A 14,339-nucleotide genomic window follows, 5' to 3' on the forward strand; every position below is an offset into this window, starting at 1 on the left:
CTTATGTAAGAGTTTTATGGAGCTTAATCTGGAATGTCCCTGTCCCCATCCCCTTTCCTGTCCCAGAGGTGGTGGGCAGGTCTGAAAGTGTCACCCCTCTGATCACTGGGTCTTTCTATCACTGTCTAGGGGCGCCCCCTCATGCCCTCATTAGCATAATCTCTGGTGTGCTCTCAAGGGGCTGTTAGGTATGGTCAAAGACACTCCCGTCACTCAGGAAATTTCATGGGTTTTAGGAGCGTTGTGCTAGGAATCTGAGACACAGACCAAATATAGTTATTATTGCAGCACATACAGTGATTGCCTTTTAGACTTGAGTCAGGCCAAGGAGAGTGCTGCGAGGTATACATGGGTGTCCATGGCGTTGTTGTAAATGATGGGCTACTGACAATATCAGGGATACTGGTGATTTAATCCTGGGTTAATGTTCTGATTATTCATTAATTTGATTCATTAATTTGATTAATGAATAATCAGACCATTAGAGGGGCATGGATAGCATTTGACTGGCAATGCTAGGATGATTCCAGTATCACGAACAGCCAGGAGAGAGAATCAGCAAAAACATAAAAAAACAAACTTGGTAAATCTGACCCTGGTGTAATTTTTTGAAGGACATTTTTCAGTAGCAGAAACATGAAGAATCTATTCATAGCTCCTCATATCTTTATTTGGTTAAATACTCAACAAAATTACATTGTTTTTGCTGGGAGTTGTGCCTGTTAACTGCTGGTGATGGATCTAGCAAACTCTAGTTTAATTAGAGGTATAAATATATCATGATTCTGATGAGTGTGAGGTAGAAATTCTCATTTGGGCTTAGTAATACTTTTTGTATTTTAACATTATTTTGCTTAAAAATCATTTGACAGGAAAAAAATTATATGTTAATTTTTTTTCTCCTCAAAATTAAGAAAACGTTAGGGTAAAATAGACAAAAATTAAAATTTATGATTTTAACTATTTTCAAGTGTACAATTCAGTGGCATGAAGTTTGTTCACATAGGCAACCATCACCATCCATGTTCAGAACTTTTTGATCTTCCCAAATTAACATTCTGTACTCTTTCCGTACTAACTCCCCATTCTCTCCACCCCCAAACCCCTGGCAAGCTCCATTCTATTTTCTCTACCTTGTTTTTAAAAAATATGTTTTTATTGATTTTTAGAGAGAGAGGAAGGGAGAGTGATAGATAGAAACATCGATGAGAAAGAAACATCATTGATTGGCTGCCTCCTGCACGCCCCCACTGGGGATCAAGCCTGCAACCCGGGCATGTGCCCTGACCGAATGGGGACCTGTTGGTTCCCTGGGTGCTCAACCACTGAGCTACACTGGCTGGGCTCTGTCTCTCTTAATTTGACTATCTTAGGTACTCATGAGTACATGTTTTGCATATCTTTTTGGAAAAATGTCTGGATGAATAATTTTAAAATTATAATTAGCCAAATTCGGGACTATATTACACGTTGGCTTGTAAGAATGGTTCCGAAATTCTTTCTCTGCTGTTCCTCCGTGGAACTGCGCTCCTCTTCCAATTCCTTTCTGCTTAGACTGAATACCCTGGAACCTTCCTTTTTAAGAGTAGTGTCCTGACCATCTGGTGCCTGGTCATTCCCTGGGGGCAAGGCATTGTGAGGATTCAGGAGCAGGACTTACTAGACATGGGCTTCCAAGCCTGATCCATTTGAGAGCCGGCTCTTGAGATGGTGGCATGAGTGCCACTTCCTCACCTGCTGCCTTCCCTCATGGGTGCTGAGGTGACTGGTGTTTCCCCAACCTCTTTCCCTGGCCGACCTCAGACTTCTGTGTGTGTGGTTCAGCCTTGGGTTTCAGTTGTTTGGGTTTTTCATGAAGACCCTTACTGTTTCATCTTCAGTCCTTTGGGGTCAACGTCAATACATAGACCAGGGTCGGAAACTGTTTCTGTAGAGTCAGCTAGTAAATATTTTAGACTTTTGTAGACCATGCGGTCCCTGTTGCAACCTACTCAGATCGGCTGTTGTAGCAGGGAAGTAGCCATCAGTGGTATATAAAGGAACAGCCATAACTCTGTTTCAATATAGCTTCATTTAGAAAAAGCAGGCAGCAGGCCATACGTGGCCTGTGGGCTATCGTTTTGCTGACTTGTGATCAAGAGTTTCACTCCTCGCTGCCTCTAATTTGACCAGCCTCAATTATTTTAACGTAGGCAGACGTCCAAGTGGAGCAAAACCGGCAGCACTTTTACGAACTGTCTCTCGAATATGTATGTAAGCTGCAGGAAATCCAAGAAAGAAAGAAGTTTGAATTCGTGGAACCTGTGAGTATTGTAGCTGGTTGTTCTGCTGGATTTTTGTGGTGTGACGCAAATGTTTTTTGTTTTAGCTTTCATTAATGGTTTCTAGAGGCCGTAGTGCACACATATAAAGCAAGGCACCATAAACTGTAGAGGGTGGACACACAGCCATGAAGTCAAGGAATGAATCACCGACACATCAGTCCATGGTTCTTAGCCTCATCTGCACAGCAACATGTGATGGGTATCATTTCTTTTGCTGCGTGGTCTCCAGGACTCTGCCATGAGGTGGAGGTTCACCTTTAATGAACATCCCTGTGAAAGAAATGCTACTGGAATGTGAGTGAGAGGGATAATACTCACTCTACTCAAGTTTGTTTCCAAAGCAAGTACACCTGTCCAAACTTGGGAACTTTCAACAATTATTGATAACAGATTCTTTCTAATACAAGTCCCAATACTAATGCCAACCTAAGTTAAGAACTAGTGTGTGGAACATTTGAAACTATTTTGTGTTACTCTGAGATTGCTTCATACTTATTTTAGAAACACATGATTTTTGTTTGTGCTTATATAGATACTAGAGGCCCAGTGCACGAAATTTGTGCAATAGTAGGCCTTCCTTCCCCTGGCTGCCAGCACCGGCTTCCCTCTGGCACCTGGGACCCGGGCTTCCATCTGGCCACCGGCAGGCAACTGGGACCCGGGCTTCCCTTGCAGCCCCGGCTTCATCCGGAAGGTTGTCCAGAAGGATGCCCGGTCCAATTAGCATATTATGCTTTTATTATTATAGATATTCTAATAGCTTCAGTTCTGTATATATTAAAGGTTATGCACATGAATATATTTATTTTCTGAATAAAATGTAAACTGTATTTCATACTGTGGGTTTTAGCAAAAAAATCAAGAAACTAGAATTTGTCAGTATTAATTTTAATGTAGATGTTTTTGTGTCTGATTTTTTTTTTAAAACAGCTTCATTGGTATAACTTCACATGCCTTACAATTTATCCATTGTGTATATAATTTTGAGAAACAAAAAAAATCAAGTAATGATTAACAAAAAATTGGCATTCATGGGAGGTATGGTCCAGTTGGAGTAATAGAATTAACCTAAATTAGAGAAAAATTTTTCTTTCTTAGAACTTTCTTTTCATCTGAGATAACAATGGACGACATTTATTTAGCATTTGCAATGCTCAGTCATCGTTCAACTCAGTGTTCGAAGACCTCTCCTGTGTTCATGCAGTTTTATTCCACAGAATGACTCAATAAGGAGATATGTTTATAATCTCACTTAGCAAATAAGCAGATTGAAGTAGAGTCGGTTTCAGTACTTTGGCCAAGGCCTCCTGACGGTGCTGAAGTTGGGAACTGACCCATCCTGGCCACTGGAGGTCAGAGTCCCAAGGTCCTAACTATTCACTCCGTGACATTCTGAAGAAGATGGATTTCAAGATTTCCTCAACTCTCACCCCAAATCACTTTTGCTCACTTAAGATTTACTCACATGTGGGGCAGAAGCAGCTGCCTTCTAATCGAGAGGGGCAGGTGGAGAGTTGGTAGGAAACCCAGGGCTTAATTACTGCTCCTCTCTGCCCAGTGACTGAAAGTCCTTGGTGACAAAACAGGTGGCACTACCCTGGCTGCCATTTAGCTCTTTGATTCTGTGACTTCACTTTCTATATAGATTCTGTTGACCTACAATGATAACGTTTCAATGATAAACATAGCAATTTTCTCTACTAAAAAGAACAAATGAATGTAGAATTCTTTTTCTCTTACACATTGTACTATAAACACTGTCTCATGGCTTTGATATTTAAGGGGAAAAAAATCACAATTTTTTTTAAAGGGTAAATTAAATAAGATGCATTTGGATTTAATTGAATTTGAGTGATTTCCTTTTAATTATTTTACTTCATTAGAATCACAGTGAGATAAGGGGAAATAACTTGGCTGTTTTTATTCTTTTTTTCCTCCTGAGTTTTTGGTGCTAATGTGACTCTTTCTTTTTTGTCTTAGATGCTGTCATTTTTTCAGGGAATGTTTACTTTCTATCATCAGGGCCATGAACTTGCCAAAGACTTCAATCACTACAAAATGGAACTACAGATCAACATTCAGAATGTAAGGAAATGAAAGCTTTCTGGTATTAGAAGATGTTAGAGATATGTGCTTTTGATCTGTATTTGTTACATGCAAAATCTTAAACCCAAGACCAGCCTGATCTGTTGGTATTGAGAAACTGAGGCTACATTGCCACCTTCTGGTCAATGAGCGTAACAAACTGCTCTCTTCACTGGGTGAGGCTCAGGGAATTCTGCCACCTGGTGGCTCTTTTTAAAATTTCATGCAATTTATTTTTCTTGTTTTCTGAAAAGTCACCCACCCAGTATGTTTTAATTTTTATTTTTTCCAGTTTTATTGAGATGTAATTTCCAGACAACACTGTGTAAGTTTAAGGTGTAGAAAATACTTGACTTACATATATGGCAAAATGATTACCATGATAAGTTTAGTTAATATGTCACCTCATATAGTTACCAAAGTATTTTTTTTCCTTGTGATGAGAACTTTTAGGATCTCCTCTCCTACCACCGTTTACATATATCTGAGAGCAGTGTTAACTGTAGTCACCCACACTCTGTGGGGTAGTTCTGAGGATCACCTTTGTTATACAGCCCTGAGCCCTCTCTGTACAACGCAAAGAGCACTGCACTGTAGAGTTAAGGCATTTCTCAGTTATAAGGATCTCAGTTGCTCCTCTCTGACCTGTATATGTTAGTTGGATTTTATTCCAGGCAGGCAGACTTCTGGCGCATGAGGAACTTCTTTCCTGGCTTGTAAGCCTCGTCACTAATATCCTGGGTTCACAGTGGCTGTTTGCTTTGTTATTTTCCTGGAAAGCACATGCTTTCAGTAGGTCTTGGGTAAAGCGATTTAGGAGAACTTTGTTAAACAGTATAAGGCATGTGATTTTGATCAGGTGGTTAGATGTTGAGTCTCTCAATACTTTAGTCGATTTTGGAAGTGTCCTCATGGACAAGCCATTCAGGTTCTATTTAGTGTAATTTGAGGCCTTGTTAGCAACATGGTGAGTGAGCTTTGGGACACACTGCTAGCACATAATCAGAGGCATACATGTTGAAGGGTAGGAGTTTCTGTGATGTTTGCTGCTTGGCTTTCCATTTCTTGAAGTCTTCGAAATTGAGGATGAGTGGTTTTTGTATAGATTTGGTTTCTATTTTTTTTCATGTATAGTTCCCTACACTTAGGAATGTAGATAATGAAATCTCTTGTGTTTTGTCATTTGTGTCAATGTGTATGTGAAGATTGTTTAAACATTCAGCTGAATTAAATGCCTAAAAGAGTAAGTTCCCTTTCCCCTAGCATTCTTTTATGTAATACAGTTTTTAAAAATATGAAATGTATCTGTATAGGTTAGTCCTAACTTAAACAGTGATCTCTGTAGGCGGTAGAATGTTTAGACTAATGATACTGTGATTTTTCAGAATACTTCTCCAGACAGCAGAACACAGTGTTGTAGAAAGAACATTACATAGATAGCTTAGAAGAATAGATTATAATCCTGATTTGTTTTTTCTCCTCCACTAACTGGCTGTATAACTTGTAGAAATTCACATTTTCTGACTGGACCTCATCTGTCAGTGGCAGGGCTGGCCTGGATGAGATCCCTCAGGTAGAACTGGATCCATAATCGTGGGGCCAGGGTAAAATGGGAAGGCAGGGCCCCTTATCAAAATGGGGTGTTTCAGGACAGTAGGACATTTAAGCTGAGGGCATGACCTTCCCAGGACAGGGCCCTGTGTGACAGGATACTACTGGTGAAGTGTGGGGTGACGTGTGGGGACAAATCTGTGTCTTTTGGGGCCTTCAGTGAAACTCTCCTTACAACGCCTGCTTAGGCGTGGAAGTACTTTTATAGCACACCTATGGGGACGGGGGATATAGTCGCCTTACATATGCCGAAATAGCTTCTGAGAGATTAAGGATTTCAATGTGAATGTGCAGTCGTAAAACATAAGACAAGCTGTCATTTCAAATGGTTTGCAAAATGACCCAGTTGATATCCTTAATATATTGAGAACTTTTAGCACACATTTGGTAGCAGTATTCATTTCCTGTAGAGAAGTGGCCAAAGAACAATTTACTGAAAAACAAAAAACAAAAAAAAAAAAACCCCACCTTTTTCTGTATCGTTTGGAACTTAAGGATTGTCATCGGTAAACGAATGACCCTGCTTCTGTAATCTCCCCCTCCCCCTCCCCTTCCCCCTCCCCATTTTGTCCCAGCTGTTTCCGAGGCCACTCCTGCAGCTGTTCCTGGGAGAGGCTCTGCTTTTCATTTCACCTTCAGTTTTGAGAACACCTGATCCAGGTGTCTTCTTGACTCTTCATTTTTGCTATTAGCTAATTCTTTTTCTTTATAATGTTTTTATTGATTTTTAGATAGAGAGGAAGGGAGAGGGATAGAGAGATAGAAACATCATACCAGCACCTTGAAACACATCACTCATTTTATCTCATCTGCTATACTTCAGCACTGCTGTGACCTACTCATATCTAGGCCATTCATTTCATTTCTTAATGTCAGCTTTTAGCATATTAAAAGGAAAACTACATATTGCTGAGAAAAAAAAAATCCAAACTGTGTGTTATTTCCTTTGCTGTGTACATTTATGTATTTAAGGAAATATATGCACATGTTAAAACCAAATCTTAGAATTAGCTACCTGTGTGATATGACATTATAGATAATTTTGGCCAACTTTTTAGTATTTTACTATAATAAAAATAGCAATACTATTTTATAATCAGGAAAAAGGTAAAAGTTACTTAAAAGGCAAAACAACCTATTTCCCCTAATTCGGTTTCACCTTTTCTATAAAATGCTTAGATTTTTTTTTTTTTTGAGAGAGATTGAGTCTTTATCTATTTTCCATGAGTAATAAATGGAAAGCAAAAAAGAGCAAGATGGCTTTTAGAAAATAGATTATGTATCCCTGGCTGGTGGCTCAGTGGTTACAGTGTTGGCTTTCACACGGAAGGTTCTCGGGTTTGATTCCTGGTCAAGGGCACATACCTGGGTTGCAGGTTCACCCCCCACTCAGGTCGGGGCATGTTCAGGAGGCAACCAATTGATGTGTCTCTCTCACATCGAAGTCTCTCTCTCTCTCTCCCCCCCCCCCCCTCCCCCCCCCCCCCCCCTCCACTCTTTCTAAAAACCAGTGGAAAAAATATCCTTGGGTGAGGATTAATAACAACAATAAAAAAGAAATAGATTATGCACAAGAATGTAAAATTCATCAAAATTTAAAGCATATTTTAAAAAATCAACTTTACATTTCTGTGATCTCTTTCCCCTGGGAAATATGGGATAGGAGAATAGAATAGAATTCTTGGAGGAAGACACAACTTGAGAAATTTTAGGATTCTCCTTCCCCCTAGAAGATAGGAAGAATTTTTAAAAAAATGTAAGAATATGCAGAAATGTCTTTGTTATAGTGTTGTGAGAATAGTAGACCATTAAAACAATAAACTGTGTTTTTAAAAAAAGAGATTGGAGTGGTCACGTAAAAATACGAACGTGGTTATTTCTGAGGGGTGGGTTTACCGTCTTTTTATTTTGTTGTTCCTTTTCCTTTTGTCCCTCTCTTTGTTTTATGATGTTGTGGACTCTGCCCAGATCTTGGTTTTTAAATACGACCCTCCACTAATAGTAGCAAGGGCCCCTTTGGGGAAATGGCTGATTTTAGGCCTGGGCCAGCACGAGGTGAACCCGGGCTCCTTGGATCAGAAAGGATGGGATTACTCAGAGGATTAGGGGGGAAGTCAAAAGGCACAGGTCAAATCCAGGACAATTTGAACATAAATAATGAGAGTATTGGGTAAATAGGAGGTAAATTGTGTGTGTATATGTTCACGTCTGTACATACATATATGTGGTATTCACATATGTATGTGTGTGGGTATATATATGTATATATATGTGTATATATATAATGTATATGTATAAAACATAGAGATGGAAAGAAGTGAGGGTTGCAAGAAATTTCAGCAAAGTGACAAAGGCGGCGAATAAAGTCAGGGTGTGGTCAGTGTTAAGAAACCCTGGATTCAGGAGAATGGGAAGTGGCCATTAACACATGAGCCCTACCCGCTTTGCAGCCTTGTAAATTCTTTTAACACATACATAGATCTTTTATTTTATTTGTTTTTCTTTTATTTATCTTTATTGTTGAGAGTATTACAGATGTCCCCCCTCCCCTCATCGGTTCTTGCCTCGCCCCAGGCCTTCACCCCCTTATTGCATTTCTCTGCAGACATGTTTTCCCCTTTACAACCACTTCTGTCGGACCCCCCTTCCCCCTAAAAAATGTCTACCTTTCTTCCATTTTTCTGCTCTTCGGACCCTTGGTAACCCCTTTCATTACAGGGAGGAGAGAGGAGAAATTTCAATAGTAGTTTTTCATCTCCGCGTCTCCGCAGCGTCACATCAGCAGTTTTTCTTATTAATATAGTCATTTTTGAGTGTGGACGAGAGCGAGGTCCAGACACTCGCTGGTGCTGACTCCTCACAGTCGCCTCGGAAATGCTGTCACCTCCCCTTCGTGTGCTGTTAGTGTAGCCATTGGCAGAGATACTGGGTTTCAGAAATGAGATTTGTCTCCTCAGCTCTAGGAGACAATATTTGTAGGTGAGGGTCCCCCCCCCCCCATTTCTTAGAAGAAATGTCATTTTCACGTGCAGTTGCCTTGACCTGGAAAAACGACGCTCATATTTAACTTTAAAAGAAGGAAGCTTTTCAGATTCTGACCCTTGGACATGTTGCTGGTATCGTCGTGACGAGGGGTCAGGTTGACTGTTGTGAGGGAAAGACTTCCAGGACGGGTGCTTTGTGACCTGCGTTGTAACAAATTCTAAGATTCAGCAGAATTGTGAGAAGTGGACGCAGGCGTTCTTATGTTGAGTAATAGAATTGTTCTTGGTGTTGGTCAGCTGCTCAAGTAAGTCATCTCCGGTTACTCTGACTCCTCTATTTGTTATTTTACCACCACCCCGTCCCCTTTTCTTTACAAAGAGGCACACTGGAAAGGCTGGGTATATTATGAGAAACTTATAGAAAAATGCTACGAATTTAGTTATAGTTATCCAGAGACTTAGAAATATACATGAAAAAAGTAACAACAAAAAACTTGTGGGAGAACTTAAAACATGTCTGTGCTTTTTATCCATTTCAGACTCGGAATCGTTTTGAAGGAACAAGGTCAGAAGTGGAAGAGCTTATGAACAAAATCCGACAGAATCCCAAGGACCACAAGCGAGCCAGCCAGTTCACGGCTGAAGGCTACCTGTATGTGCAGGAGAAAAGTAAGAGGCCGCCAACAGGGAGGGATGGCTCCTTAGGAATTATTTTTAAACTTCTTATTGTAATGACTGTATTTTTGGAATAATCGTTCCTACCACTTTGCCTCCTCCCATCTAGAAGGTGTACTTGCATTTTTTTGGGGGGGGGAAACACATTCCTGCTCCAGGGAGGGTCTGTGAGCACTGGGCTTTTCCAGGTACACCCCTGAATTCTGCACCAGGCTCTGCTGAACTAGCTCCCAAGGGAGCCAGAACTCGGCATAAGGCTGAAAGCGAGGTGGGGTCTTCTCCTTTCACCTAACCCCTATTCTCTCTCTCTTTCTCTCTCTCTCTCTTTCTCTCTCTCTCTCTCTCTCTCTCTCTCCCTCCCATGTTTCTCGCTCTCTCCCCCTCTCTCTACCTCTCTCTCCCTCTCTTTCTCTCTCCCTCCCTCTCTTTCCCCACCTCTCTCTCTCTCTTTCTCTCTCTCTCTCCCCCTCCCCCCTCCCTATATAGTTGTCCTTCAATATCTTCAGGGGGGTTGATTCCAGGACCCCACAGATACCAAAATCCTCGGATGCTCAAGTCCATATATAAAATGGGGTAAAACAATGCCTAGTACATATGCACACCCTCCCATCTCCTCCCTCCCACAACCCTACTTCTTGTTGAAGTCATTAAAAAAAAAAAGTTTTCATTCATTTCAGAGACAGGAAGGGAGAGGGAGAGACAGATACAATGAAAAGTAACTACAGCTAGCTATTGATAACAACACACATTGGTTCTTTAATTCTAATCTCTCTCTGTCTCTTTCTCCCTTCCTCCTCCCCCTTCCACTCTCTCTAAAAATCAATGGAAAAATATGCTCAGGTGAAGATTAACAAAAATATTAATAGTCGCATATATTAAATAGAATTTTTGAAACTGGCATGAACTCTTAATACCTAGACCCAAATAAATACAGCTTACAACTACAAGACTTTCAGGTCTGAGGTAACAGCCCAGCAAACTGCTTGAGAAGCGTGCCTTTAACTCCTTCCATGTTGCTCAGATGAGCTCTCTGCGCCTCAGTTCCCTGGTTTCCCCCTTTTATTAGGATGAGCGGTTTTTGCTGATTTGTTTTCTTGAGCTGTCTTACCTGCTGCTTACTGGGTTTTCCCTCTTTAGTAATGTGGAACTCTGCACATTTGCTTATTTCTGAGGAAACATAGAAAGTCCTGTTTTCCTATTTCTGTCAGGGCCTGCGCCATTCGGGTCCAGCTGGGTCAAGCACTACTGCATGTATCGGAAGACGGCCAAGAAGTTCAACATGATCCCATTTGAGCACAGATCTGGTGGGAAACTTGTAAGTATTTGATTTCACACTGTGTTCTGTGGGAGGGAGTCTTTGAGGGTGTCGCTTCAATGACGTTCATATTCACCGATGATAAGTACATTTTATTTTATTTTTTAGGATTAAAATTATTATTATTTTTTTTGTGTGTGGTCTTTTACTTGACTGCATGGGTATATATGGTCAGATGTATTGTGTCTTTAAGAGAGAATAGAATCCTCTCACGTCACTGTGGTTGGGAGATAAACCTAGCACCTACCACAAGTTGTCATCACAGTGTTTACACGCAGATCTGACCTGCGCATGTGTATCCGCACCCCGAAACATGATAGAGGGGATGATCTGTAATGAATTTCACTATGTTTCGCTTAGACTTTCCAAGTTCTTACGTAGGGAGGCCCCACTTAGTTTGCTCTTCCCATAGGAAGGAACGGCAAAACCTCATACTGGCAAGAAAAGAGCAGGAAGCCCCCGGCGCTGGCTGTGTGGGAAAGGTGATCTTCATTTGTGTTTTCAGTAGAAGCTGCAGCTCAGAGCAGTAGTCAGGGGTGTGGGGACAGAGGCCTTCTCACCAGTGCTGAACATCATTGGTAACACATTTTAAGAAAGAAGGGTTTGCTGGGTGGACAGGCATGCTTTTGCATATGTGACTGCAGAGCCAACCCATGAAAAAGAATAGTTCAGGTGGCTTATAATACAAACACATTTCTGTGGTAATGAAATAGACATGGAAAATCGGGTTGATGGACAAGAGGAGGAAGTGAGTGTGCCACTCTCCGAGGCTGACGGGGTTAGGATGGAGCTGGAGGTGCGTCTGAGTTTCCTTCAAGAGCTAACTCAAGTCCTAGGTCCTGTCTGCTGAGTGATGTCTGTTTTAGCCACCAAATAACAAATACATTGTATCCATAGTGACCATGACATTTTGAACATTTGTATATTTGAATGTTGAATATTATCTGGAGATCCTTAGTCTAGAAAATGTTAAAATGTTCTAGGAGTAGCCCGACTTCTCACAGTTCTTCACCGATGACCTGCGTTCCTGCATTGCCTCTTTTTAATGCTTTTAGAGAGGATGGTTTAGGGAGGTAAACAAGTACCATAAAAAAATTAAGAAAAGATAAATTCAGGGTGTTCACTTAGGAAACAGAAAAACCGTGTAGATTGAGTGGTTCTAGCTTTAGATGACCAGGATTGCTAATCTAGGACCCTTCGTGGACTTCTAGGTAAGTTCCAGACTCTTCTGAATTCTTTTGCGCTTTTTCTCATATAATCTTACCACACCTCTATCAGGTAGAAATTATCCTTCCCTCTTTATGATGGGAAACCGGGACATAGAGAACTTAAGTGACCTCCCAAGTTCCCGTAGCTAGAATCAAATTTTTATTGGTCAAAATGGTCACATACTGGCTATTTTATATGGTATACTATACTAGGCATTAAAAACACACTATTCTTCTTTTTAAAAGAATACAATAAGAGAGTAATACATATTCTAGCATGTGGAAAATGTTTTGTTCAAGTAGCTCTTAAAATTAGCCCTCCTGCCGTCTTAATGTTGTCGTCTCCAAAGCAGGGTCTAGAAACCCTCAAGGAAAGGAGAAGGACAAAAATGGTTAAGATTCTAAATGGAAACTAGTTTGGAAGATAATATGTAGGATAAAGAGACTTAAAATCTTTCTCTCTCTCCCCGCTCCCATACAGGGTGCCTCCGTGTGCATATGTTTATACTGTGGTTTTTGAGAATGTTTAAAACGATTCTTTGCAGGGGGATGGAGAGGTGTTGTTTTTGAGAGAATGTACCAAGAGGCACACAGACTCCATAGACAGAAGATTCTGTTTTGATGTAGAAGTTGCTGACAGGTAAGTGACTGGAATTATTAGACTTCTTAAAAGAACCATTTGAAAAAATGATTTAAAAAAAATAAAGATAAATGGCAACTGATATTTCCAGGATGGGAAGAGAATGTTACCTTGTTACATGTCCTGCCTGTGTGCTTTTCATTGTGAGCTGTTAGTCTGGGTCCCTGTGTTTAGCTGCAGAGGGATAGCTCATTTGTGGCTGACATTTGGAGTCATTCTAAGCAGTGTTGTCACTTAAAAAATAACCTTGGGCCCTGGCTGGTTTGGCTCAGTGGATAGAGTGACGGCCTGTGGACTGAAGGGTCCCAGGTTCGATTCCGGTCAAGGGCACATGCATGGGTTGCAGGCTCGATCCCCAGTAGGGGATGTGCTGGAGGCAGCTGATCAATGATTCTCATCATTGATGTTTCTCTCTCTCTCTCTCTCCCTTGCCATTCTTCTCTAAAATCAATAAAAATATATTTAAAAAAATAACCTTGGCCTTTCATTGTTGATCCGTGCCGAAGATGTGGCACTAAAGGAATAATGGGGGAAAGTAAGGAATATATGGGTGGCAAAGCTAAAAAGAGGTGCTGGTGACTGTTCACACAGAACAGTGTTCTTTGTTGTGTGTGGGAATTTTCACTGTCTTTGCTCTTTATGTGAGGGAGGGTCTTAGGATACTCTGTTAAAAGATTACTGTATTTTTCTTATGGTAGGACTTTGTGTTGTTTACTTATAAAAGAATCTTTGCCAGAGAGAAGGAAAGATGAAAAAGGAAAAAGTTCACCTGTTCATATTACTTCGTGTCTGGCATTTATTTCTGTGTCCTCTGGGGGCACCGAGGGACTTCGTGGTCCTGGGTTTTACTTTGTTTTGTTTCCAAGGCGGACAGTATGGTGGCTCGCTGCAAGCCCTGGTTTTGGAAACAGTGGTGTTCAGATAGGGCTATTGCATATTTGTATCATAAAAGTTTTACATATGAGTTTTTTGTTTTTGTTTTTGTTTTTTTTAAAGCAAAAGTTCATTTCAGGTCAGGACCTGAGAATACAAAAATAACTCATGCTTCCTCTTCCTTTAGATGATACAACTAAATCTGTGGGGTTAGTGCAGAGAGGGGAAATCTGTGCTTCACTTTCTAATAAATGAACTGAGACCAGATAGATAAAGATGTGCCCTTAAGCACCAGGATACAGTTGGCACTACCATGAAAAGGGCAAGCAGCTTAGAAAGTATTTTGCCAGGATTGATTAAAAAAGCGAAGGAGAATGAGCAAAAGAAGTTACATTTCAAGCCAGTAAGGACTTGTTCAAAACTTCAAGAAGAGATTCCAGCTGCGTAATCCAACTCCTGTGTGCAAACACCCACAGTGATGCGTGCTGCACCCTTTCTAAGTTCCAGACAGTGTTCTGAGTTCTTCTGCGCCTTTTCTCATTGAATCGGGTAGATATTCTTCCCCTTGATGGTGGGGACCTTGGACATAGAGAACTTAGTTGACCTCCCAAGGTCACGGAGCTA

The 14,339-nt window shown here is 40.9% G+C and overlaps 1 protein-coding gene across 1 annotated transcript in view; it reads left to right on the forward strand.

Moving 5' to 3' along the window:
* ARHGAP10 (Rho GTPase activating protein 10) overlaps positions 1-14,339 on the forward strand; it is a 255,849-nt gene that overhangs the window by 107,577 nt on the left and 133,933 nt on the right. Inside the window, exons 6-10 of the mRNA XM_005871405.2 lie at positions 2,193-2,303; positions 4,305-4,409; positions 9,544-9,673; positions 10,888-10,994; positions 12,748-12,842. Of these exons, the coding sequence (XP_005871467.1) occupies positions 2,193-2,303; positions 4,305-4,409; positions 9,544-9,673; positions 10,888-10,994; positions 12,748-12,842 (548 nt within the window). The remainder of the gene's footprint in view (positions 1-2,192; positions 2,304-4,304; positions 4,410-9,543; positions 9,674-10,887; positions 10,995-12,747; positions 12,843-14,339) is intronic.

The sequence above is a fragment of the Myotis brandtii genome, unplaced genomic scaffold (genome assembly GCF_000412655.1).
Source record: "Myotis brandtii unplaced genomic scaffold, ASM41265v1 scaffold34, whole genome shotgun sequence".
In the NCBI taxonomy this organism is placed as follows: domain Eukaryota; kingdom Metazoa; phylum Chordata; class Mammalia; order Chiroptera; family Vespertilionidae; genus Myotis; species Myotis brandtii.